This window comes from Zootermopsis nevadensis, unplaced genomic scaffold, assembly GCF_977971745.1.
Source record: "Zootermopsis nevadensis isolate Lab colony 2312 unplaced genomic scaffold, Znev_1.0 Znev_ptg000064l, whole genome shotgun sequence".
Taxonomy (NCBI): Eukaryota; Metazoa; Arthropoda; class Insecta; order Blattodea; family Termopsidae; genus Zootermopsis; species Zootermopsis nevadensis.
The window spans coordinates 2,407,778-2,434,896 of NW_028259195.1; the positions used below are offsets into that span (position 1 = coordinate 2,407,778).

Genomic DNA, 27,119 nt, shown 5'->3' on the forward strand with positions numbered 1-27,119 from the left:
GAGAGAAAGGGAGAGAGATAGAAAGGATAATAAGAGAGTAGAAGCAGAGGGAAAATTGATGGGGGAGAATGAGCATCTTATAGTTAGAAGATTCCCAGGCAATGCCCGCTCGTCTTTCTGGTCAGGATAGAATCTTCATGAAGACGTTAGTGTGATAAGTAGTGACAGCTTGCTGACAGAGACGGTGGAATTTTTATTTGCCTCTTAATGAATTTTGAAGCTATAATTTGGAAAGTTAAATAAGTAATTTACCGGCCTCCACTGTAATGGCTTAAATTTTGATGAATTTAAATCGGGAGCGCTGCATGAGAAGCATGAAGTGGCAACTTGGAACTTGGGAACCATCGCAGAATTTGCTTAAAGACAGAATAAATCTAAGAAAACCTCTGTCGACTTGTAGTTTAAATAATATTTAAGAATTCAGTCCGTACCGAGAAGAAAACACAACTCTTCACCATTACAAAAATCGATTAGTTAACGCTGTTTAAGGAAATAATCGCTGTTTACACTCAGAATCGTGAGAAACGTAAAACAAATAGGTTCAAAGGGTTAATAAGATGAAGTGTGTTACAGAATATAAACATGAGAGCCGATGAAATGGATCATGCCCAAAAGACTGTCTTCGTTAAAGTTTCCCTGCGTTTGGAATGTCGATCCTGGCATCGCTTCGACCTATCGATATCGGATGGAGGCGGCAGTCGATACAACTGCTTACTGCAAACAAACGCGCTCTTCCGTAATAGAAATGAAGTGGCTGTTGTGAACGACGTCAGATTCCTCCTGATGGCTCGTCGGACGGCGTCTTGATGCGTCACGAACAATCAGCTGTTTTTACAGCGCGCACAGAATATCTTTAAATGTATGTCAGCAATTTTCTGTGTTTTTCTCAAGACACTGGCAGAAATCGTGAAAGTCTGTTACTTAATTTGCCGAACTATGCACTGTCCAGTACAGGCAGACACAAATCTCGCATCGTTCCATTCTTATTTAATATATAATTTTGAAATGAATAAAGAAATCACGTACTATTAAAACCAACTCCTCATGTGTTTATTTTCGTGTAAGAGCGCCGAAAATACATGACAGATTTCGAAGAGATTCCGTATTACAATCCTACATTACATTCTGCTTTAAGTACACGTTACTTGAATGCGTAATCATTTTGATTAAACTGTGTGTGTGTGTGTGTGTGGCGCGTTTATTGGTCATGAAATTTATTAGTGCTGAAGTCTAATCAACTTTTAATTATATTTCGATATAGTTTTGGTGTAATGTATTTGTTATTCGTATTATTAACCGTTCATGTTAATATATTCTATTGTTTTGATACAGCCTATAAGAAAAGTCGCCGAACATCGTCCGTTCTCCTAGTTCCATGCGCTGTCGTTTTCGTGTTCTATGGTGGTGCACTCTGTTGATTTTAAGTGGTACCTGGTCACGTTGCAAAGCAGTGTAGCTGTCTGCTGTTGCAATAGAACGTGTTGTGACTGCTATTGATTTCTCAAGGCAGGGCTTTTGGGAGGTTATGTCACACACACAGCGTCTGTATTACTATTGTTAAAACCATAAATTGTGCGAAACAGATGCTATGAGATAGAAGGATCAGTAGCAAAAGAAATTTGTATGGTCAAAGAATACGAACCAGTGCAAATAACCGAAGGAATGTCTAAGAACAAATAATTTATGAATTTAGAAGTTGTGTAGAATAACATATTTCAGTTTATGAAGACTTTATAAAATCAAGAGGTTAGGAGACATTTTACATTGTAAATTATATACAGCTCAAATTAAACAGTCTGTGATGTATAAACAAAGTCAACACCGTCCATTTGAAACGTACTTTTCGCTAAAGAGATGCCTCTTGTCCAATGTATTTCATTAAATAAGGTGATGTGTGCGTGTGTTCTAACCTTATTTTGTCCGACCTTCTTTTTCAGTGTGCAAACATTTTTTGTTTATCATAGCCATTGTGTTTCTGGAAGTCAGAACGTCGATACACATCTTTGAGACATGTTGGCTGTACCTTGTTCTTTGCCGACGCACTACGAATCAGTATCTTATATACAGAGTGTTACAAAATTACGCAATGCTAGAAAAACTCAAAACGAAAATGTGAAAGGATGAATTGTGTACAGGGGACCGTCAGATGGGACAAGTGTATGAATCACACTGTGGGAGGACCAAATTTATAGGACGTGATATACAGCTCTTTAATACGAAATTATTCCGTGCGATACAACGGTGGACAGTGGTCGGCGGTCAGCTGCTTCTCTGCACCGTCGTACCATGCCAGGAAGACATCAGCAAGGAGAGGTAAGTAAAATTAACCTTATGTTTCACTAATACTGTGTTATGTTCGCATTTGATCTTTTGTGTTTGAACATGAACGTAATCCGGAAGCATATTTTATGGTGAGTTCAAGGAACATTCACGCGTATTTGATTGTTTTGGCGTAGGTATTACATGGCGTAAGATGTCAAAGCCGGAAACTCCTGGGTTCGTGTCTTGGTGAATATGTTTGGTTTACTGATAATAATATATTTCAAATATAAAGGATTGTGACGATGTGGTTTACACTTAATATTATTCACTATCTGGACTTTTTTCCTTCGTTCTGTCACCAGGCAGTTAGTTTTAGTTAATCGCAGCTGACTTAATAAAGAACTAATATTAATCGGCGATTGCAAATTTTCTTCAAACTTATCAAGTCGGGTAGTGTGAACAGAATGTCTCTCTTGATCCTAACGGTGGGGTAGTTCGATACGCCCCAAGAAAGCGACGTCCCACCGGTATCAGCTGCCCTGCAACACAGAATTATGTAATCGGCCAAGGCTCCATTCAGTTAGTCACATTATTTTTGTGGCGTCGTGTTCTTTGAAACAAAAGACGAATTATTTTGGCCTTACTAGTCACAGAATGTTAAAATGTATGTGTTTTGACTTCCCTCCAATAGCAAAACGTCTATACCAAATATCACGAAAATTCATTCTGCCGTTCATTAACTTTTATACGCGTACAGACGGACAAAGCGAACTCACAAGGCACTCTACAGAGATTCTGAAAAAAATTAAACCCAAAATATTAAAATACGCTGTAAACGTATTGCGTATTTTATGCTACAACGCTGTGTGAACTTGTAGGTAAGAGGAACACACTGTCTTCATCCTCAGTTATATTCTAATGCAATGTCATTAATATTTAAGTGGTGCCTACAGATGTCTGAATAGTCTAAACGTCGTTGTGTTGATGTATTATAAAGTGCAGTTATTTTGACAGACGTGTGTTATCAAGTTGAAATTCTAAATTATAAATTTCCTATTAGGAACGGATTATTTGATTTTTTTCTTAAATAGGGGCGTGTCTCACGAGACAAACTGTATATATGTGAGCAAGGCGCACTTTTGAGACTGATTCTTATTAAATAATAATTCTGCCTTCCAAGGAAAATTAACTAGGGACCATGTGAAGAAACATATATCTCAAACATCGTTGGGCTCATAGATAAATATTAAGCGTCCGCCCCAATTACCCGAAGCTCCACGTAAAGAGTCAAAAAGCTTGTTCTTTAAGATTTGTCCCAAATAAACGGCCGCCCCGATTAACCGACGGCCCAATTAACCGGAATCTGCTGTATTAACGGTAAGACTTTTCAAAGACCACAATAGTCGGGCGAATCCGTTCGTTCCACGTCCGTCAGAAGTTAATGTTAAGGGAGGGGGAGGGGGAGAGTAGCAAATAAAGAAGTATTTACTGTCAGTACTGAAAACATTAACCCCAGCTCACTGTTCTGCTTCGTACGTCGGTAATATCTTTGGTTTGCGTAGTACGTGTGTTGTTTTCCTTCTATCCCCCAACGTACGACGTAGGCGAAACGCACGGTTGGGTACCGACTACTGTACATTTGTTTTTAAATGTGTACTTGTGTCGATGGTAAAACTTGGTGTCCTGAAATATGACTGGAACCGTATTTAAAATTATAATAGTCAATCTTGATTAAAACGGCTTGCGGGCAATTCTCTCTGGCCTCTTACTTACTTAGTTGTCAGAAATGTAGTTCATTCTGTAACATATCTTGTGCTTAATATCTGTTGCACGTTCATTTGAAGTTATCAGCCTTTTAATACGAACCCAGAAAACGTTTTACAAAAACATTAAATACGTGTGGCAAGGCATTACTCAGCGCTCCACTCTAGTTGTGCACATGCGATATCACGGGCAACAATGATCGGACTTACATTGTTGACGAAACAGGACAGCAGTTCTTTATTTCTTGCAACAAATAGATACCACTTCATTTTAAATTAAAGATAAGAATATATTTTTGTTGCTTTCACGTTAGAAACGTAAAATAGATCCATCTTATTATTTTACGTAAATGCGTCTATAGGGAAGGGTCATTCGGCAAAACAGCGTTAGGTAAATGTGTAAGATCCATACCAACAATTTGTAAATATGGACCGACAACAATGGTCAGTTCTTATATGAAATCCTGCGTTCGTAACAATGCTTTACACCTTTACCTAAGAAACTAATTGTTACGTCATCTGTTTACTTGGAATTGTTGTGTTTCATTATCGCCGTCAACAATCCGCTTTCGTTATTACGTAAAGAGCTTTGCTGTGAATCGATTCTACAAGAAGTGCGTCGTAGAGCAGATAATTTTGTGCTGTTAAAAACCTTTTGGAATATCACAAGTTCTTATCTTATATAAGAATTATTAAGAAGTCTGTGCTCCTGCCCTCCACTCTCTCCATTATATTTTTTATTAAATTGATAATTGCTGGTGGACATCGAGGTCTCATACAACTGAACAAAGTTTGAGGTAAGGGATTCCAGTTTATTATTATTGTTATTATTTGCAATTGTATTTGTAATTGTCTGTGGTATCGTGAGGATTGGTGTGTAATCGTTAAACATTCACATGCCAGAAACTCCATATCTCGTTGAATCTAGAGGACTCTACTTCTGTAATGTTGGCTACCGGAGGAATTCTGTAGCCACCTTCGTCCTTAATTGAGGATAGCAGCTGGTTATTTTTATGTTATGATATTGGCAACGCCCGATTGTTTGATTTTATTTGTGCTGTCACGAATACTAAACAATTTGAGGTAGAATTGCATTGAACTGTTTTCTACAGCACGAGTTTGTTGTACTTCAAATACCTTCTGCATTTATGGTAAATATTTCAACTTTACAGCAATACGAAAAAATCTCTTGAATTAATTTCGTAAATCTTTAAATCGGAAGACGGTCTAAGAAATATTTAAGAACTGCAAATAATCACTGCTTGCAGTGCAACCCATAAACACAGAATGCAGCGTTAAGACTTGCTAAAGCTTGCACGGACTACCACTCTGTTCCAAGTGTCGTCAAATCTAAGAAGTCTTCCTTGAGTTCAGTGCGTAACAGGAGCCAAAATCGCTTGTTGCTTTTCAGTTTTAATCGATGATGAACCAACTGACAAGTTTCAAGTCTTCTTATTAACTGCTGGCATCGGAATAAAGGAACGTATATTCTGTTTCTGGGAATTAAAATCGTAGATCCTGCTTTGATCAAAAGCGCCGGAAAAACGTTTTGATAGATCCGAGACATGATTTATTTAGACTAGACACATTTGAAATTTAATTGGGTAACGACTATTTTGATAAAGAAGAACAAAGAAGTTTTACTTGGCGCTAGTAGAAAGTTTGGTATGAGTGAGGTTTTCCGAGCTTTTCCTCAGTTGTAAGGTAAATACAAGGGCACAATTCAAAACGAGGACGGCCCGCCAACCCCAACTCATCGAGGCCTTCAGCTGACGTGAGCGACTTATGTGTTCAAATTCCAGACAACTCTCCAACCAAAATCCTTTCCAAGAAGGACGAGTTGCCCTACGCGATAATTCTCATCAGCAGCAGCAACAGACCGTCAAGGCTTTTGCCACGACCAAACCCTCGTTTAAATTATGAGGCCCTGTTTACCATTTCCAGCAAAGCGTTTCTTACGCAGGAATGGTGTTTTCTTAAGACAGACTCTGGACTGTGACCTTAGATCCTGTAACTTCCTCTCCGAAACGAAAGAATTTTGCCTTGGCGTCGCTCTCTTAACGCAGTTGCGTTCCTGTCAACAGAAACCATTCTTCTTGTCAGGAGTCGAATCTAGTGTCGAGGCCTCCGTTTCCGTAATCTCCTCTTCGAAGCAGAGAAACTCTGATCCTAGCTCCATTGATCTGTCTCGCTTAGATTCGGAGTTAAAGAAACCGCCCTTGAAGGAAATCAAACTCAGGACACTTTGCCCAGAGTTATAAACTTCCTGTGTTCTCACATTTGTCTTGTGGAATAATCGCGCCACGTTTCTTCTTCACGAGCCACAAGCGAACGAGTAATGAAATGTCAAACCTCAATTTCGAGTCTATCCATGGCCGGTAGACTCTGCGGTATTTACTAAGGATGAAATACGACAGTTTCTTACAAATTCATCTTCTGGGTCTCAGACAGTTTTCGGACTTGTGACCTTAGTAAATCGAATCATTTCCCAGGATCAAGAACAGAATTTGCCTTAGCGCCATTCGTCCCTAGTGGTCGCTGTTCGAACAACAGAAAACATCTTTGCCGGGGTTCGAAGGAAGGAAATATTTTCTCTGACCCAGCGCCCGGCCCACTCAAAAATCAATTTTTAAAATTAATCACCTATACTGAAACCGGAAGTTATTTTTAAATAAGGGCAATGAAATTGCAATATTCTCATTATTTTTAAACGTCTTCTCTTCTTATAGGGAAAGAACTTAGAATTAATTATTGAATGTAACCAAATTATAAGTTAGGGTAATTTTGTTCAACTACCAACAATGTGTAAATATGGACCGACAATGGTGAGCCTTTACGTGATCTCCTGCGTGTATAACAATGCAAGAAATATGTTTGGAATTTTTAACCCACACCTGCAACAATGTTGGCTGAGCATCCGCGAGGCTCTTTTCTTGTTTCTTATACATGCATTATAATAGCCTGAATGAACCTTATTGCACTCCATTACTTTACCCAAGAAACTGATTGTTACGTCATCTGTTTACTCGTCATTGTTGTGTTTCATTATCGCCGTCAACAATCGGCTTTCGTCATTGTGGAAAGAGCTGAGCTGTGAATCGCTTTTAGGAGAAGTGCGTCGTAGAGTAGATAAGTTTGTGCTGTTAAAATCCTTTCAGAATATCACAAGTTCTTATCTTATATAAGAATTATTAAGAAGTCTGTGATACTCCATTTTAGTTTTGATTAAATTGATAATTGCCGGTGGACATCGAGGTCTCTTACAATCGGACGAAGTTTGAGGTAAGGAATTTCTATTTATTATTAATTTTCATCACATATAATATTTTCATCTCCATTTGTGAACTCGTGTAAGAGAATTAAACTTTTTTAACTCAGTTTCAAGTAACATTAGATTGACTTCTATTTGTTCACGGCAACATTTATAATAAAAGAAATTCCAGTAGGCAATTAACTTTTTAAAGGTATAAAACGTGTTTAGTAGCCCAGAATCTTAATAAAAATATGTCGATGCTAAGAATTGTGGTTTATATTCTGAACAATAATTCGAACACTTTACAATTCCTGATACATCGACATTATTAAAGCGTTTTAGGGAACTGAGAAGAATTTTTATTTCGGTTTCACAAGCCTAATTATCGACGAATCTTCCTCTCATTATCTCCCTACAACAGCAGATTAAATCCGGGGAATGATTGCTATTGTTGAGTGCAAAGTATTTATAGGTGCAATACGTGGTGTTTCACTTTGAGGGAGGAACTTAGACTGAGGGTCTCTGAGAACAGAGTGTTGAGGAAGATGTTTGGACCCAAAACGAGAGTGGGACAGATAAGAGAGAAAAGTGCTTGACGAGCTCCTCACCCGATGTTGTTGGGGTGAGTTGAGTGTTTACAAGGCCTGAAGGGAGGAGACCTCTGAGAAGACATCGGCGTCAGTAGGAGGATAACATTAAGATGGACCTTAGGGAGATGGGACTCGATGGAGCGAACTGGCTCAGGATAGAACCCGGTGGCGGGATTTTGTGAACACGATGATGAACCTTCTGGTTCAGAAAAGAAAGTGGGCTATTTTCTTTGAAGAGCCGAGTACCAATCGACTTTTCACAGAATATCTTGCTCATTGCAGTGTGTGAGTAGCGTGATGTAGGCATGATCTACGCATGCGTTGGAACAACTTAGAGACTTTTTTACTGTTCCCAACTGTAATTCTCGCGTTCGTTTGATAAATTTAAGTGACGTATTGCGCTCGTGGTTTATATAAATTTGTAACTTAGGCAGGAAAGTCCTTAATCACGTAAGCTCTTAAGCACTTTTAGTTCTACAGAGAGAAGAACTCGAAAATTTTATGCTTATGGAAAGGTGCAGCCTTCTTTTTCCAAAATTTATTTGTTAACTGTCTGGATCTGCATCGAAGGTCATGCAATTTTTATGGCATATTTCAGTCGTAATTTTTTTAAAATCGGTTCACCAGAGTAGAAGCATCTGAGACTTTATAGATTACACTGATATTTTATAAGCAATGTCTACGTAGTTTACATATAAAAAGATTTAAATTATGCGAGTAATGACAAACACTTGGCATGCCTTATTGACTGAATCAGTCACATCTTCGGGGTGATTAAGTCAAGAAGAGTGAGATGGGCGGGGCATGTGGAGTGCATGGATGAGGCGAGAGGTGTGCACCGGGAATTTTTGGAAAGCCTGGGTAGAAGAGGCCGCTGGGGAGATCTAGACGTAGATGAGAGGATAATCTCAGGCGGGATCAATGGGAGATAGGAGTTGAAGGAGACTGGATTTTGTTGGCAGAGGGCAGGGTCCGGTGGAGGGGTTTGGTTGGATCGGTGTTGAAACTTCGTGATCCGTAAGCCGTCTAGGTAGGTAGTTAGATTAGTCACATTTACAGCTTAGTCATTTTGTATTGAATCTCAAAAGGCATTCTACAACAAAGATAAAAAAATGAGTCCATGGACCAGAAGCCCTGCTTGAAAATCTAACAGTAGCCAAGGTTATCAAATGTCTCGCCTTTTATGAAACTTTAAGTTTCATGTCCGTGCCTCTAAGCCACATTCACAAACAGATGAAGACAATCCACGCCTTCATTCTCCACCCTCTAAGATCCATTTTAATATTATCCCAGGAACGCATGGAACTCTCAACTGACCTTTATTTTTTCAGGTCTTCCGATTAAAAAGTTGCACTTCTTGTCTCTGCCATGTGTTCTACATGCCCCGCCCATCTCACCACCCTCGATCTGACAGCCTACAATTTATTAATTAGTGAAGAGATCTATAAATCTCCATATTATGCAATTTTCACCATTCTCTTGTCAGTAACTCTCTCGCAGGACCAGATATTCTTCTCAGTACCGCGTTCCCTCTCAGTCACTCCCAGTTGATCTGCACACGCGTCAGTATGAAGAAAAACCTGTAACAGCGATCGACTGATTTTCAGGAGATGGAGTCAAACCAAAGTAAAGATGGCGTCAGGTGCACGTGCACCAATGCTTTGGTCCGTCTGAATAAACTAAGAGAGAGGAACTTTTTATGTGACGCGGTGTTGAGGTCGGAGGACGGCGGCGTCTTTCGAGTCCACAGAGTGATTCTGTCGATGCGTAGCGAATATTTCAGGTTTGTTTATTCACTGACGTGGTTTACTAACAAGTGAATTAAGGATACAAGAGACGTCAATTCGTATGTGAAATGTTTTATCCCCTCTGATGCAGAAACCTGTATTTTTATACGGCTGAATGTCTTTTGTTATTTGTTCGTTGTCATGAAATCTCACGGCATTTCAGACGTACTTACTGCCTTCTTTCCTTCAAGATGGAGGCAGTAAGCACCTCTGAAACGTCCGATAATTTCTATGAGACAACATCCCAGAAGACGTAGGTGTTTTCTTGTACTAATTTTTAAGTGCGGTTGTACCAAGGTGACAGTCAATCGATCTGGAGGGAGAAATAGAATCCATTTCCAAATCGTCTTGGTTTTAATACATAAAGACGACCGACAAAGTCCAGAAGAAAGTTGGTAATGCCCGGAACATTGAGAGCTGCTGTGTGTTGCTCTGTCTGAAATAAACTGTAACAAAGATCTTCGCGAGAAATGTTTCATTGGTAGGAGAAACTCGATCGATAATTTATGAATACATTAATTTGCTTGTTTTAAATAAAATCGCGGTGCATTCTTGAAATGAGAAATGAATTTTAACCACGAGCCATTGAATCTGTCTTCCAAGAGACGTATCTCACGTCTTGGTACAAGCTGTGCCCTCTTTCAGTTTTTAGACTATCAAATCTTTCCGTTTGTCTTGCACTGCGAAACCCTTAATCTGTAATAGGAAATTGTTTACTGGTTGGTGATCACTTTTTAAAGGCCGCGTAGAAACATCGGCTTTTCTTTTAAGTTGTTTATTGTCGGGGAAATCTTTTGACAGAACAAATAATTTCATATTACGAACTGATCAATCAGTGGAATGTACAGCCTGCGATGTGTGTTGAAATATTTGTGTTGGCTTTAAAATTTCTGTAATAGTTGTTATAACCTCAGATATCTCTTGAAGGAGTCAAGGGTATGTAAGAAACGAGGTGACCATTCTATAGTTCAAATGTTCGCTGCTTGCTTTCCGATTTTTAGGTTAAATTCTTTTAAGCTTTCGCCCGCTTTTGAACCTCTCGCATTTAATCCGGTCCCATTAGTACACATTCTGGGAATTTTTTAATTATTTAGGTAACAAAAATTCATCCACCACATTGACGTAAGGATACTTTTATTTGGCTACGTGAGACATAAAGACTTAAACTTTACGAGCATGACTTGTAATTTTCTGCTCGCCGTTTCTCCAAATCGACGTTCCAGGACCCTCTTCACAACAACACTGCACACCAATGAGGAGACTGACATTCTCCTCCACGGAGTCAGCTCAGACATGATGACCCAGATACTGGATTATGTTTATTTTCGCGAGGTGGACATTCGCTCCGACAACGCGTGTCGGCTGCTCGAGACGGCAGACTACTTGTGTATACCGGACGTACCTAAACTCTGCTGCGACTTCTTCAAGGACGCGATGGACGCCGGCAACTCTATCGGCATCCTGCAGTTCGCAAGGTAATTTATGTTCATTTGTCATTTGCTGTGACGCCAGCCTTCGTCGCTGGAGCGGATCAACTTTACTCAAGACAGCAGCCGAGTGCAGTGTCGGAGATTAAAACCTCTGACTGAGGACTGGGCAAATTATAAAGCGTTGGCATTTTGTTATTAATGTGCGTGTCATTTAAATTGTCTGATTACCTGCATATGTTTTGATCGTCATTATGACCAGAAGATGACTAATTTCACCATATGGAACGTTAATAGCGATCTATTGCAGGGTCATAATTAAAACTGTCTTCCTCTCGAAGTCCTTATCTTAGTTCTTTCTCTCTATGCAGCATTCCTTGCTTCCTACATAATCCTCCCAACACCAAAATCAATATTCAGACCCACATATTTCTGCATACAGCAAAACCTCTGTCAACCGAGCCTCGATTATCCGATTCCCGCATTAAGTGACCGAATTTCAACCAGATCGGTTGCGATCGATTTCCACCGGCGAGAGTGGTTAAATCGATGTCCACGCGGTACAGTTCATTGATCTAACCTCACCCCAGATTTTGCTGATTATCATGAACACTTCAAGACATTTAGAGAATTTGTTATTATCGGGCAAAGACAAGAAACAGCCCGCTGGTTCCCGTAGAAGATGAACTCCTACTCCTTCTTGTTCAGGACAACATAGCAAGCAAATCAACTGACAACGGCAGAATCACACCAGAAACTTCAGTTCATGCGATGGACAGAATGACTGATAAATTCACTCTCTTAGTACAGGGACTCCCTCGAACGGCGCTCACGAGTGACTTTTGAAGTCGACTGGTGCGTGCGACTCGCCCGCATCATCCGCCGACGAGGAAAATCTGTATTGAGTCTCTACTTATTCGTTCAATTCCATGTCCACGTTCCCCTTTCCCCCGCTCATTCGAGTTATCGGATTATCCGACCCGTGGTTCCCCATATAGTCCGGTTACACGAGGTTTCACTGGATTAACACACACCAAAACGTCGTTTCGCCAAGGTTTGAGCCATGTCTCATGGCTCGAAGTGGCCTATCTCCCATCTCGACGTTCTTTGGAGTCGCTGGGTACGAGGCCCTGATGAGACAGCAGTGCAGGACAGTTTGTGTTGTGAAGGCAGGTCTGTTTTGGGGGTCTGGTTTGACGTGTCGAGTCGTATACCCAACCGGAGACTGAGCCGTGGGAGGCTTGACCGAATTGTGTCTCTCTGTTCTCTATTTTTCAGTGTTTATATAATTTTTATTAAATATATTTTTGGTTAATCGGGGGTTCTTTCATTTGCTTTTTTCGCTTAATTGCTATTCTTATCTTACGACCGTACCACCTCCAGGCTTCTGGGATTGTTTTAATCTTCTCGGCCGCCAGTAGAGCGCAGGTTAATGCCAGAATTCAAAATTCTACACTTCTCATCTTACTGCCTTCTTCGCTTGCGTAAGCCATGCCCTTGTTTCAACCTATAATCTTATCACGAGGACAAGCGGGCATTGCCTGGGAACTTTCGGGTCCGAAAACTTTCTATTTTGCACCGGTTAAACGAAGCGTCTCTCAGCGCTTCCTCTCCACGTGTCTGCCCTCAGTCTCGGTCATAAGGGCTTCAAACTGTTAAGGTCAAAACTGGAGGCGAAATACTGTGGTCTGCAAATAGTTGGGAATCCAGTTCTTGCTTCAATATTTCAATGTGTCAGAGTCCGAAGGAGATCGATTCTGAGTCGGCTCTTACCCTCGCTGTCGCAGGTCTCACTTCATCGCCGACCTCGAGACTCACGCTCGTCGCTTCGTTCTGCGCCAATTCGTGAAATTGTCTCAGCAGAGCGAAGAACTGCAGGAACTGCCTCCAGAGGAGCTGCAAGCGATAATCGAGGCCGTGGAACTGAACGTCAAGGACGAGAGAGTTGTGTGGGAGTGCATTCTCCGGTGGATCAACCACGACCCGAACAACAGGAAAGGTCACATCGCGGGCCTTTTGAAGGGCGTCAGACTGGGACTACTTGACGAAATGTTTTTCAAGGAGCAGGTCAGTATGACCCTGAAATCGTGGATATTTATGGGAAGTGAAACCCGCATTTTAAATTCCATATTTACACGTGTTCTTAACTAATTAATGCAAATCGTGAGCCTTTCGCTTAGTCACGTGTAAGCCCGTCTGTCTGTCTGTCCATTGACATTTCCAGCTCGAGAACGTCTAAACGGATGTTCATTAGATTTAATACTGATGAGCTTTAACGGAATCTGTTAACACATTCCGATTCTGTTTAAAATCTTACAATAACAACGTGAAAATTATACAATGATTTTTATCCCTTATTCCGCGCAAAATTTCCTGAGTAAGAAATCCCCAGATTAACTTAGTTATTACAATCTCAGCGTTTATTAAGATCCATTACGCGTTTAAGTTCAACTACAGAATTCCACCGTTAACTGCATTCAAACGTCCCCTCAGCTCGAATAGGAAAATCCCCCAACAGACAAATCACGTCTTCTGGCGCAGTGTTCAACTTAACCAAAGATCCTACTGCCATAAGAAGCGGGTCTTAGCTGCTATAATAATTTCAAGCAGCTCCGACGATGAACACTTAGCACGATAATCTTCAGCTGATTGACCACATAGGGACAATAGATATCCGAAACGTTCAGCAAGTAGGCTTCGTTCTACATCCAAGAGTAAATTACCCGAGGGGCTTCAAACTCATAGCTTGAACATTCTAATATTTCAAACGTAATCTCACGAAGCAGCCATATTCCTTCTTCCATTCCAGCACGTGCTTTTATCCGAGAGAGAAAAAAAATTATAGACAGTGTCGGACACTGCCGCAGTTATTTTCGTGAAAACGTCAATCGCGTAAACAAAATTTTTGTTTTGAGTCGTTTAATTCATTTGCAACTTACATTTATTGAATACAGGGTAGTGGTATGAGAATTAGGATATTGTAAATATAATAATTTTCATAAATGATTATTTCTTAATTGGTACATATCCATACTTGGCCCAGGCTCGTCAGATGCCGCCTGAGTTGTCCGAGCGCGCTTCCGTTGCCTATATTCGCGGCAGTACTGCGCGTTGGTTTTGGGTCCGGGCCCGACTTTTTCGGTGTCATTCTCTTTGGAATTTTGTGCTCTACGCATTCGTGCCCGATATTTGTAATTCTCGTTTTACTTTGCCCTCATATATCGCGACATTTTAAGAAAATCGGGAAATATTCAAACTTTTTCAAATTCACAGCCTCGTATCTTTTTGAGTTTTTGAGATACATACTTGGAGGCCAGGATGAGTTGTAAAATATATATCCCTCTTCAAAACAACACTTGGTTCACTCGGATCGGATAATTAGTCTCTTAGATATGATCCCGTTTATGGACAAGTGTCGAATGCGGAAAGTCGAAAATCGTTGGTTCAATTTGCGCGTGCGCAGTTCGCGACGTCCGGCCGCCACGAATGTCGGAGCGGTACTGACACAAACGTGCTTCCTTCCTCTTTAAATCGAGACTAAGATGGCGGCGCTATGTCTATTTTTAGCCGAGTTATTGAAGTTTGAAATTACTTCGACAGAAACTGTCGCTGGTTTGGGCGCGATTGCCTCCCCACACCCGGCATCGATTTTAAAGACGTTTTCACGTCAAAAATGTTTCTACCCTAAGTCAAATGCCCTGTGATTTCAGCCACTCACCTCTTACGAATACGTGTGAACAATCTCACGGATTCATGAAAATGTTATCTGCTTCAAATATTTTTACAATTTAGCATTCCTATCTACTAGTTTCGAACACTTAAAGAGAACCACCTGATGATGACCAAATAAGGTCGAAACATGCAATGCCTCATAATAGACATCGAGCCCATAATCACACGCTGTTGTGTTGACGGGCCTTCCACCCAACCATCAACATGTAGCAGGTTGCCTCCCTTGAAACTCGAACCAACTAATTGTCATAATTTTCTTACGTAATTTTAACGATTAATTAAAATTATCGAATCAAAATGAATGTGCATCTCGCACGGGAGAGACGAGAAATAAATTACAATTTTTGAATGTAACTCAAAATGCAACACTTACTGAAGTATTTAAATTTCGGTTGAAACACATTTCAATATTTTTCTCTAAGATCGATTTAACTTTGATTTCGCTTCTCTCCACAATCTGTGCATTTGTTAAGAGCGTCGTTAAATAAACGAAAAAACACATTTTCCTTTATATACCATAATCTATTTCGGTGAGTTCCCAACCAAATTATGTGTGAATTTCTTGTCTCCTCTGCAATGGAACATTCCATTTCTTCCAAAAAAGTTCTTAAGGTCCACATTGAACTGTTCAACAGGTGTCAAAGCACCCTTACGTGACGGAAAATGAGGAGTGCAAACCCGTGATATCCGAGACGCTCACATTCCTGGACGACGTGAAAAGTTTGACGAAGGACGACAAGGAATTCGTGACACCAAGGATTGCCCGCCCGCGAATCCCACAGGACATTCTGTTTGCTATTGGTGGGAGTTGCGACAAAGACCCTACAGATGTGATCGAAGCCTACGACGCACGAGCAGACCGGTGGAGTGTGGTGAGTTGCGTAAAATTTCTACTATTACCGTTGGTTGTTAAATGACGCCTCTGAGACAAACTACTTTTCCTTATTTTTACTAAGTAATTGTTTATTTAATCTTAATCACGAGGACCTCATTGCCTCTTCATTTCGTGTTCGTTAATTTCCATTGCAGTGAACACTTTTTTAAGAAAAATTTCATGAATTAAAAAGAATAAATAAATAAATAAATAAATTACTCAAATGCTGAGTCTCATGAACAATGTAAGTTCTAATAGGTTTCAACGAAGAATCTGAAGTTTTCCTTAAATACCGTTTACAATAAGCGTCCTACTTCAACTGTCATGGCAACCTGTCTGCTGATTTTAGTCATCGTTGATCGTCAGTGAATTTCAACGTAATAAATGAAGCACTGATCAGTGTCGATGTCGGCCATCTGCGTGGTATCGCCTCGTGAATTAGAAGGCTTTGGGGTGGGGGACGTACTGCCTCCATCTCTGCGTCGATAAAACCCAAAACACCAACATCTGTCTTTGCCATCGCACGAACCTGAAACGTCAGCTGTTGATCAGAAATTAATTCTACGTTTGTCTGTCGAACTTGACGAGAGCTTCACTTCTGGTCTTCCTGTTTCCACCTTTGCTCCTAGTTAATTTCTCGCGGTCTTTGTCGAGTGCCTCCATCCACGGTGTAGCAATTTCGGTCCACTGTTGGGGGTTGCACCTCTGCTCCGGTGGTTGGTCGCTTGGACTCTAATGTAAGGGCATCGCTTCAGTAGACCGAATGACCCAAAGAGACATAAAGCCATGACCTGTCGTTCCTGCAGGTGGAGGGGGTCGACTCGATCGGTCCGCGAAAGCACCATCGCACGGCAGTGGTCGGTTTCGACATTTACGTCATCGGTGGTCACGACGGCGATGAAGTCTTAAGCTCATGTCGTTGCTTCAACGCTGTTACGAAGACATGCCGCGAGGTGGCGCCTATGCATGAACGCAGGTAAGATGCAGCTTGGTAACTAAGGAACTCCTAGGAACAGAGTCCTTCTTAAAAATCAGATAGTCGCTCTCTTAGTCAAGATATAAAGGAGGGCAGGGGCTGTAAATTTGAACCACACACACACAGACTGTTTGCCCTGCTGTCCCATCAGGGCCTCGAAAGCCGGCGGTTCCAAAGAACTTCGAGAGGGGAGATAGGTCACTTCGAGCCATGAGGCATGGCTCATCGTGCAGAGTGCGAATAGGTCGGAGGACTTTTACGACAATTTTGTTTTTAAGAATGCGATTTGCTTGTTAATTCAATTGAATTATGATTTAACAATGACGAGCGAACAATTGCTTTCTGCGAGAGGAAATGCATCTCAATGAGTAATAAATGAGCAGAGCAGAACGTGACTTTTTTCGTTTCAGATTCAGTTTAAGTGTGGCTATTCTGCGAGGTTCAGTGTACGCCATGGGCGGTTGTCGTTGTGACAGAACGGCAGAAAGTTATGACCCCAAGACGAACAAGTGGTCGTGGATCGCTCCCATGAACACAGAGCGATCCGATGGAAGTGCGGCTGCACTGAATGGTACGTAAATCCTATGAAACAGAAATTTGTGAATTAGTGCAGAAGGCGAGGCGTCTGTCTGTCTGTCCGCGTGTAAAAACTAAGAACGGTTGAAGGAATCGCAGGATTTGAGGTTATCATGGTGTCTAATACGAAGCTGGCTGTCGTTTGGCTTCTGCCGACGTTTCAGACGAACTTTACGCCTTCATCATCAAGGCGTTCCTCCTTGCTCTTGAACTTAGTTTCCCTCATTCCCTCGTCCCGTATTCTTTATTATCTCTTTCTTTTATCCGTGCTACGGTCTTCGTTATTTCACAGACTGCAACGGCTTGAAGTTGATGGATTCTTCTGCTCTCGTAAGCTGTCCCTGTATATCGCCTTCTGCCTTTGTAGTTTAAACTAGGAGTGAATGCAAACATCCATGAAACTATCAAACTGGCTCTCAAATAATACGGATTTAATATGTGTTTGAGACAGTTAATAATCTCATGTAAACAGCACATTGTATTATAAATGTAGAGCACCTTTTAGCAGCTCGTACCGTACATCTCTGATACCAAATTTAATAAAACTCGTTTCACAGAAGACGTAACTTACCATCATTTCCGTTATTCATTAATTTAAGCATTTTAAGCTGTTTATGTTAAATTTTATCAGTTACTCTCGTTTCCTTTGACACGCCGATGGTCTGCATTTGAAACAAAGAAACAGATGAACAGAGACGGCCGTGTCTGTGCAGTTTCTGTGACTCGAAGGGGGACTTAATAGATTTACAAATTTAAGAAGGGATTGTCCCATATCTGTGCTCTGCACGGACCAGTTTAATTCCTCTCCCTAAAACAAATATGTGTACAGTTCGTGTCATAATTTGTTTTTACAGACAAAATGTACGTCGCTGGTGGATGTAGTGTTGGTGATATTCAAAACTCGGTGGAAGTTTATGACCCGGACACCGACCTATGGACGTTCGTTGCTCCAATGCATTCTGGACGTTGGCCTTTTTCTTGTGTCGAGTTCCACGGCTGTCTGTACGCCCTAGGTGAGAACTCTGGACATTCTGAGTGATGCTCTTCTGTCCTCCTCACAGAATTTGCTGTTGTGAAATGTTTTCCTGGTATTTTTGAGTGCTTGAAATTTAAAGAACAGAATTTTTCTCCTGTCTTCACAGAGTTAGTTTGTCAGTAATTTTAACCCCGATTCGTGGTTTCGATTACATTCTCCACAAAGAACACTTAACTAACTAACTAACTAACAACGCACAATCTCTTGTGGTATCTCAACTAACGCATGCCCCATTTTTCACACAGTCGCAGTTTTACAGGTAAATATTTCGTTCTTGTAGCAAGGAAATTTCAGTTTGCCGTGCTGTTATCCCCAAAAAGCCGATGGTTTAAAGCATTCCCTTCGCAGTCTTGTGTTTCGTCACTTGTTTTCTAACGCCATTTTGAACAGAGCATCTTGTGTTGTTGTTGAACTCTATTTTCGTAATCAGTTTCATGAAACAGACGACAGATGTCAGGCTCAATTTCCTGTTGCTACAAGTACGAAAATAATATTTTAGCTATTTCATCATTTAATTCGTTCCTGCTATTAATATTAACAATGCAAGAGGGAATTAATTTTCTTCGTTGTATTTAATTCATTCGTTCCGTTTACGGAATTACAAATTTTAAGAGCGTAAATTCCGTTGGTTAAGAGGGACGGAGTGTGAAGCATCGAAATTACGAGAAATACAAACATGTAGAAAGTTATAATTGGTAATGTTGAAGGTAAGATACCACTTGTGATACATATGCGTAAAAGGAAGTATGATATTAAAATATTTTATGGAAGTAGAGTATGTGAGAAAGATTCAACTACAGGCTTTTGTGAATACGGTAATGGCTCCATAAAGGCCAGACATTTCGTGGCCATTTGACAGAGTAATGAATATCAAGATGGGCCCCGCTGAATGGGGTTAGAATAATTTATCGTTTGGTAGTTTTTTTTATATCCTGTGACCTGTTACTGAATGTGTGTGTGCAGGAGGACACAACTTGACATCATCCAAGCTCAGTACCGAAAAGTACGTCCCTGCAGAAGACACGTGGACCAAGATCCCTTACATGAACTTCTATGCATATAAACTCAACGCAGAAGTGATCGACGATATGATCTTCGTCATCACTGGATATTATGACAGGACCAAATTCGTACCCCAAGTCGCATGTTTCGATGACAAGGAAAATCGATGGTTTGTTTCTTTGTTTCTGTTACTTTTGGAAAGCACTAGGAAGTGAATCATTTCCGGTCAAAATAACCGCGATCTTGCTGATATTGTCGAAGAAAGTGACCGACGTTTCAGAGGTTCTTCCTGCTTACTAAGGGTCTTGAATAAACGCGCGAAAAATGGGATTGAGGAAGGGGGTAGAATGAACGCAGGCAGGGAGATTGTGCAGTCAAGCTGAATCGTTAAAGCAGAGGGCGAATGACTAGGAAATGTTAATCAGACGTGAGCCGTGACTGCATTAATAAGAGGCTCTTTGACTAAGTTTGTTTGATCAGTGGCACTCTCTTGGGCAGGAATCTTCTGGCGTTCAGCAAATCAGCATCGCCACAATCTTCGGCTTTCGTCAAAGTGTTAGGCCAGTTTCAGGTTTAACGACGCCTACCGCCTCATGTTCCCATTTCTGATGGAAGTTTATTTCAAAATGGCTGTCTCTTGGCGTGTTTAACCACGCAGTCTCCTGAAATCTGTTGACGGAGTTGGTAAGGGGCTCCAAAAACATCCCAGAAGCCATATTTCTTCATACTTGTTTGTGCAAGAGCCAGAAATCCTACGGAAATAAATTTAATTTTGGTTTTTGTCTGTCTTACGTGTAGCAGAACCTCTCCAGAACAATTTTTGTTGGGACAAAATCTTTTTTGAAAATGTATTGCTAAAAGAGGGAAATATTGTCATGTGCGCGTGTCTCAAACAAGACACGCTTATCTCCCCAAATAAAATTTATGATTAAATTTATTTTTCTGACCTAAGCTAATGGCTTAATGAAATGTACCAAACGTCGCTAGCCAGAACACAAGTCATTTGACATCGTTTTAAATTAGTCATAACCTCTCCCTCCATTTTGATGTAATAAAATGTATTACCTTATAATAGCAATATGGCTGGGGTTTTATGTGCATGAGTGAAAGAAAGATCACGTGGGAACTGTTCTGAAATATGGTGAGGCAATCGTGCGTCGTCAGACAGAACACAAAATAATAATAATAATAATAAGCATCCGAGTTATGACGGCAATACGCCTGAAGTTTTTGGCTGCTTGTGGACCAATTAAACAATTCATAATAATAATAATAATCGTGCATTGAATTCCGATTGGGGGAATTTTTGTTAAGTTTGTCTGGAAACAAAATACAAGCAACGACATTTCGGTGGAAACTGTGCCCTCAGCTTCAAGCAGTTTCCCATTCTACACAAAGACATGGATATTTTTAGGTTAACACAATTTACGACTCACAAAGATATTTTTAAGAAAATTGTTAAATTTTACATAAATGCACTGACATTCAAATTACATTTCTATTAAATTTGTATTAAATAAATTATTTATGGTAGAAGACGCATTCCTTCGTGAGTTACATCATCTCATGTTTTCTGTACCTGTCAGTGAAATGTGATAAAATTTGTCTTGAGTGTAGATTATACTAATGGACGATGAAAGTTGTTTTCATTTTTAATGTTTCAAATTGCAGGCACCAGGTGGCAGACTTGAATGTTTGTAGATACGGAATTTCGACTTGTGTCATCGAGAACCTACCGAATGCAGGCGATTACGCCTACAAGCACAGAGAGAAAATGATGGAGGAGAAATGCAAAAAAAGGAGGAGAAACGTAGAGGAAGGAGAAGGAGAAACGCAAAAAAGAACGCGAAATGTAAAAGAATCTTAGATTGGGAAAATCAGTAGTTTTTGCGGTTGATTACAACCACAGCGAACACTTTAAGTTAACTTAACATGTTCGTTGATTCTTTTACATTTAGCGTCCTTTTTTGCGTTTTTCCTCCATTAATTTGTCTCTGTGCTTCACACTCCGTCCGTCTTAACCAACGGACGTTACACTCTTAAAATTTGTAATTCCGTAAACGGAACGAATGAATTAAATACAACGAAGAAAATTCATTCCCTCTTGCATTGTTAATATTAAGAGCAGGAACGAATTAAAGGATGAAATAGCTAAAATATTATTTTCGTACTTGTAGCATCAGGAAATTGTGCCTGACAACTGTTGTGTGCTTCATGAAACTGCGTGCGAAATTAACTTTAAATATCAACACTAGATGGACTGTTCCAAACGGCGTTACACAAACAAGTGACGAAAAAGAAAGCCTACGAAGGGACTGCTTTAAACCATCAGCTTTTTGGGGATGACACCGGCAAACTGAAATTTCCTTGTACAAGAACAAAATATTTAGTTGTAAAACTGCTACTGTGTGAAAAATTGAGCATACGTAACTTGAGATACCACAATAGATATTGTTAGTTAATTAGTTAGTTAGTTAAGTGTTCTTTGTCGAGAATGTAATCGAAACAACGAATCGGGGTTAAAATTACTGACAAACTAACTCTGTGATGACATGAGGAAAATGCTGTTCATAAAATCTCAGTCACTCAAAGAAAACCAGGAAAACATTTCACAACAGCAAGTTCTGTAAAAATGATAGAGGACCATCACTCGGAATGTCCAGAGTTCTCACCTAGGGCGTACAGACAGCCGTGGAACTCGACACAAGAAAAAGACCAACGTACAGAATGCATTGGAGCAACGAACGTCCATCGGTCGGTGTCCGGGTCATAAACTTCCAGCGAGTTTTGAATATTACCAACACTACATCCACCAGCGACGTACATTTTGTCTGTAAAAACAAATTATGACACGAACTGTACACATATTTGTTTTAGGGAGAGCCATTAAACTGCTCCGTGCAGAGCACAGACATGGGACAATTCGTACTTAAATTTGTAAATCTATTAAGTCCCCCTTCGAGTCACAGAAACTGGACGGACACGGCTGCCTCTGTTCATTTGTTTCTTTCTTTCGAATGCAGACAATCAGCGTGTCAAAGGAAATTAGTTTAACTGATAAAATTTAACATAAACAGCATAATGTGCTTAAATTAATGCATGATGTAAATGAAGGTAAGTTACGTCTTCTGTGAAACGAATTTTATTAAATTTGGTATCAGAGATGTACGGAACGAGCTGCTAAAAGGTGCTCTACATTTATAATATAACGCGCTAATTACGTGAGATTATTAACTGTTTCAAAAACATTACATCTGTATTTTATGATAGCCAGTTTGATAGTTTGATGGTTGTTTGCATTCACTCCTAGTGCACACTAAAAGGCAGAAGGCGACGCACAGGGACAGCTTACGAGAGCAGAAGAATCCATCACGCACTCAGAACTTCAAGCCGTTGAAGTCTGTGAAATCACGTAGTCCGTGGCACGGATAAAAGCAATAGATAATGAAAGAATATGGGACAGTGGAGTGGGGGAAACTTAGATCAAGAGCGAAGAGGAATGCCTTGATGATGAAGGAATTAAGTTCGTCTGAAACGTCGGCGGATGTCAAACGACGGCCATCTTCGTACTACCCACCGTGAGAACCTCAAATCCTGCGAATTTTTATACACTACTCCGGTGAGTGGCCCAAGGACTTTCTGGAAGTAACAATGATTCCATTACAGAAGAAAAAGAATTCAAAGAAGTGCGGCGATTACAGGACCATCAGTCTAATCTCACATGTGGCGAAGATAATGACTAAAAGACTAGAAAAGAAGATAGAGGAAGTGATGGGAGACGACCAATTTGGATTCAGGAGAGGAAGAGGAAGCAGAGATGCCATCGGAGTTATGAGAATAATTTCAGAGAGAGTTCTCGATGTCAAGGAAGAAGTATGTGCCTGCTTCATCGACTGGAAGAAGGCTTTCGATCGAGTAAAATGGAAGAAATTAATGAGGATCCTACAGAGAATTGGAATTGATTGGAGAGATAGAAGACTAATCGAAAACCTGTACATGCAGCAAAAAGTCAAAGTGAGACTGGACTCAGGAGACACCAACAGCATTGAGATAGGTAGAGGTGTAAGACAGGGATGCTGCTTTTTAACCTGTACGGGGAATGGCTTGCCAAGGAAGCTCTGGAGGGAACAGGAGACTTCAAAATTGGAGGAAGAGTGATAAAGACTGTAAAGTATACAGACGAATTAGTAGTATTGGCAAAGGAAGAGGAGGAATTACAGAACATGATGGACAAGTTAGTGGAGACAGGTAGAGAGTATGGAATGGAAATCAACATTGAAAAATCAAAGGTAATGAGGATAGCACCGAGAGCAGAACCATTGAACGTTGTAATTGGAAACCAACAGATGGAGAATGTGGAGCATTTCAAGTACTTCGGAAGCATAGTCACGACGGACGCCCTATGCACCAAGGAAGTAAAAGCAAGGATAGCCATGGCCAAGGCAGCTTTCGTCAAGAAGAGGATACTTCTCACTAGCAAGTTGGGCTTGGAGATGAAGAAGAAACTAGTGAAGTGTTACGTATGGAGCAGAGACTTGGACACTCAGGAAGAAGGAACAGAAATACCTGGAGAGTTTTGAAATGTGGTGTTGGAGAAGAATAGAGAAGATCAGGTGGACGGATCGAGTGACCAACGAAGAAGTATTGAGGAGAGTCAACGAGCAAAGAAACATTCTGCAGGCGATTACACGAAGGAAAGCTAACTGGCTGGGACATATTATGAGAAGGAATGGATTACTGAGTGATATCATCGAAGGCCAGGTTGAAGGAAAGAGAGGACTGGGAAGAAGACTGATACAGCTAACCGACGACCTTAAACAAGGAAAGAAGATGACGTTCCAGGAATTAAAACGAGAAGCTGAGATTAGGGAAAACTGGAGAGCTCTTTTTGGGCAGAGCAATGGACCTGTCATAAGACAGAACAGTGAATAATAATAATAATAATTTTTATGTCTGGATAGGTTATGTTGGTATGAAAATTAGTTTCAATGTAATCTTGATTCTGGAATATTATTAACTGATGTTTTGAGATTGAGATTATATTTGAAGTTTTGTGTAATGAATGCAATGTGTTTGGTGACATTTTTAGAACCACTCGAATGAATGAATATACTGTTTATCAGTTCAATCAGCAAGCTCTTGGAGATTTATGCATGAATGGAAACTTCTGTGATGTAGCAGTGTCTGAATGAAGTATAATTTAAAACTCGTGTAAATTACAGCTTTGGAGAAAGAGGAATGCCAATTTCAGTTAACACACATTAATGATTTTAGAAGATAATTACGAAGTTTCGAAAAATGACAGTACTAACTCATAAGATGTTCACCAGTTATTCCTGTCCTAATATTACTTTTGAATTGATGCTTCATTGCTGCAGCCACGAACAATGCACATGTGACCATTTCATTATAGGAGCTTTATCTTGGCTTGATTTTAGGAGTAGAACACAATTCTTAAATGAAATGCGTGCAATTAAGAATCACCCGCACATATATTATTTATTGCAGAGGTGTCAGGCAATTAATCTGCATTTATTCTTCATATTAATACACCTAATTAATTTCATCGCCTAGCATGTGAAGGCATCTGGACCATGAAAAACTTGGCATCAAGACAGACTTGCCAGTATGAAGACGCAATTAAGGCTCTCAAGGAGTGAACAATTGCAAAGGCCATGTTCAAGTTGGAGAAGCAGCAACACAGAGTTAGAACTCTTAGCTGTGAAAGACTGTACTGGAATTACTGTAATTTCATTGAAACTTTATTTGTTTAATTATGCTATGACAACAGACAGCATTTTAGTATCTAATGACCAGAAAGTGTCCAGATCTTTCTAGAGAAAACAAAGTGTAACACATCATCGTCATATTGCCCTCTTAATTACGTATATGGTGTGTATTGTGTCAGCAAGCATTGTTTGCTTCTACGAGCGTTATTATAACATGTTTTCACTGTGCACTCATCTAATGTATTAACTCACATGTTCCTCGGTGTCAGCTGCAGTTTCTTTTCAGTTGTTCGACCCACCATTTGTCTGCCACTGCCTCTCAGCATCATCACTTTGCTACGTATGATTGGTGCAACTCTTGACCTTTTAACCTACCTCAGCAACAAGATACATATCAGTAACAATTCCTTCTAAAGAATGATCCTCTTAACATTTTAGTTTCACTTCCAGGACTTCCACTCATATCCGTTCTATTCCTGAGAAGACCAAAAGATGGTACCATAGAAAACAAAGTACGTTACCTCAACTACAGTAATTTGCTGACAGTTTAGGTGGATGGAAAATTGTAAAGGAACTGTTTCTGAATGTTTTGCATCTTACTCTGAAGGATGCAGACAGTAAAGAATGGAGTTCTAACTGCATTAGTTTTCTTACATGTTTTGGAAGAACTTAAAAATGATAAAAATGGGCAAATATGTAGCAGTTTATCAAAAATGTTTATATTCATGTGTATGGTTCATGGTAAATAACAAAACATCATTTATTGCATAGATTCAAATAAACTATTAACATTATCAGTTGAATTACAAAGAGACGACATCTGAAAACTGGAGCCGAAATATGACTCATCACATCCCGAACTTCAACACTGCTGAGAATTTCCTCTTCATTATGATCCATTAGGCATCAGGACTGGAGCTATGTAAGAACAAGCCTGCAATACTAGTAACAAAGGCCAAAAAATTAGTGAGTAAATTCAGATATAGTGGAACTTAATTAATATGGCGTGTAAGAGATAAGTAACGATGTCTTATTAAGACATGTTTATAAAAGTGTATTTTTGTTTTAAAATGCAGACTAGGCCCCTGAAAATTAAACAAATGTCTAGTCCAACAGTGAACCTGAAGCTGAATTAGCTTAATGTGATTTACATTACCAATGCCAACTTATTAAGTCATCTTTTCCCACTGCATGGCACTTCCTCTGGAAGCAGGAGAAGGCATCCAGAAATGGAGGGTCGCTGGAAATCAGGTCGGATGCTAACAACTCACCATAAAAGGACTAGCATATTTATACGGGTCTAATTTTTTAACTAGCTGAGCATGCTGTCAGCCTCTCACACAGTTTATAGCATGCAGTCCCACACAACCTGTTAATTCTCGTGGGATGCTCTTCTTTCAAGCGCTTAGAACGAAAACACAGTGCTGCCAATGTGTAAGTTGAGCATTAACAGACTAAGAGCCAGTTGACAGTCTGACCGCATGCAGCCTTTGTAATAACACTGCAACTGTGCTCTCTCCTTCAAAAATGAGGGTCTGGAATGAGGTATGGGATGAAGGAAACAAGAAAGAAAGGATTTAAGAAAGTAAGAAAGGAGGAAATGAAGAAAGGACTCCAGCTCGTGTATTAAATAAAATCTAATGTAATTAAGAGTCTATAATAATAGGACTGTGTACCAAAGAATTTTAAGGCAATGAAAATTGATTTTGTACGTGCTGTGTTATCTTCATCTCATTTTTTATCCTTATAATCATCAACCAGAAATTAGTTCTTGGGCACATGTTTCAGAAGTAACCTTCAACTCTGTGACCGAATGACTTGCATGCCTATATTCATAAATTATTTTAGTTATCTTACTGTGCGGGTGTTGACAGAGGTTGAAGGTGCTGTTGCCATGAAAATGTGGTGTGTCTGCCAGTGACATAAAATACTCCAGGAGGGTCAGGTGAAGACGATCTTTGCCTGTATTTTGCAAGAGAACTGTTCACTTTGATTTTGTTCAAGAAGGTCAAGCAGCAAACCAGCGTTATTTGGAAACACTGGCAAAGTTACGCATCGTGACAATGACCCTGGTAATGACGCACTTGCCGTCTACGAGTTTTGGGCCAGAAA

The 27,119-nt window shown here is 40.1% G+C and overlaps 1 protein-coding gene and 2 long non-coding RNA genes across 9 annotated transcripts; 1 reads left to right on the forward strand and 2 right to left on the reverse strand.

The window, feature by feature from the left end:
• The first annotated feature begins 1,056 nt into the window (after positions 1–1,056).
• On the forward strand, positions 1,057–26,718 carry LOC110840855 (kelch-like protein 10). 7 transcript variants are annotated; one of them, XM_087341141.1, is made up of 10 exons: positions 2,155–2,313; positions 9,476–9,651; positions 10,879–11,130; positions 12,870–13,149; positions 15,450–15,686; positions 16,495–16,664; positions 17,075–17,235; positions 18,095–18,253; positions 19,240–19,447; positions 20,950–26,718. In XM_087341141.1, exons 1-10 carry the CDS (start codon positions 2,287–2,289, stop codon positions 21,143–21,145), a joined length of 1,866 nt encoding a protein of 621 aa, XP_087197267.1. In that variant the 5' UTR covers positions 2,155–2,286; the 3' UTR covers positions 21,146–26,718. The 7 variants fall into 7 exon arrangements, with proteins under 7 accessions (XP_087197270.1, XP_087197273.1, XP_087197267.1 ...); XM_087341143.1 differs by lacking the exon at positions 2,155–2,313 and adding an exon at positions 4,595–4,822; XM_087341142.1 differs by lacking the exon at positions 2,155–2,313 and adding an exon at positions 6,829–7,307.
• LOC147871115 (uncharacterized) lies at positions 2,186–4,200 on the reverse strand. The gene is made up of 2 exons (XR_015532787.1): positions 4,036–4,200; positions 2,186–2,801 (listed from the first exon to the last, which is right to left on the reverse strand). It is a non-coding gene; the product is annotated as an uncharacterized LOC147871115 (long non-coding RNA).
• Positions 18,830–25,370, reverse strand: LOC147871116 (uncharacterized). The gene is made up of 3 exons (XR_015532782.1): positions 25,260–25,370; positions 21,951–22,109; positions 18,830–20,030 (listed from the first exon to the last, which is right to left on the reverse strand). It is a non-coding gene; the product is annotated as an uncharacterized LOC147871116 (long non-coding RNA).
• Positions 26,719–27,119: the final 401 nt, after the last annotated feature.

What these genes read in the sequence shown, in the direction of transcription:
- LOC110840855 (XM_087341141.1), top strand. Translation starts at nt 2,287, where the DNA reads ATGCCAGGAAGACATCAGCAAGGAGAG. An exon ending in GAGCAGACCGGTGGAGTGTG is followed by an intron (nt 15,687 to 16,494) that starts GTGAGTTGCGTA and finishes TCGTTCCTGCAG; the next exon opens with GTGGAGGGGGTCGACTCGAT. An exon ending in GATGACAAGGAAAATCGATG is followed by an intron (nt 19,448 to 20,949) that starts GTTTGTTTCTTT and finishes TTCAAATTGCAG; the next exon opens with GCACCAGGTGGCAGACTTGA.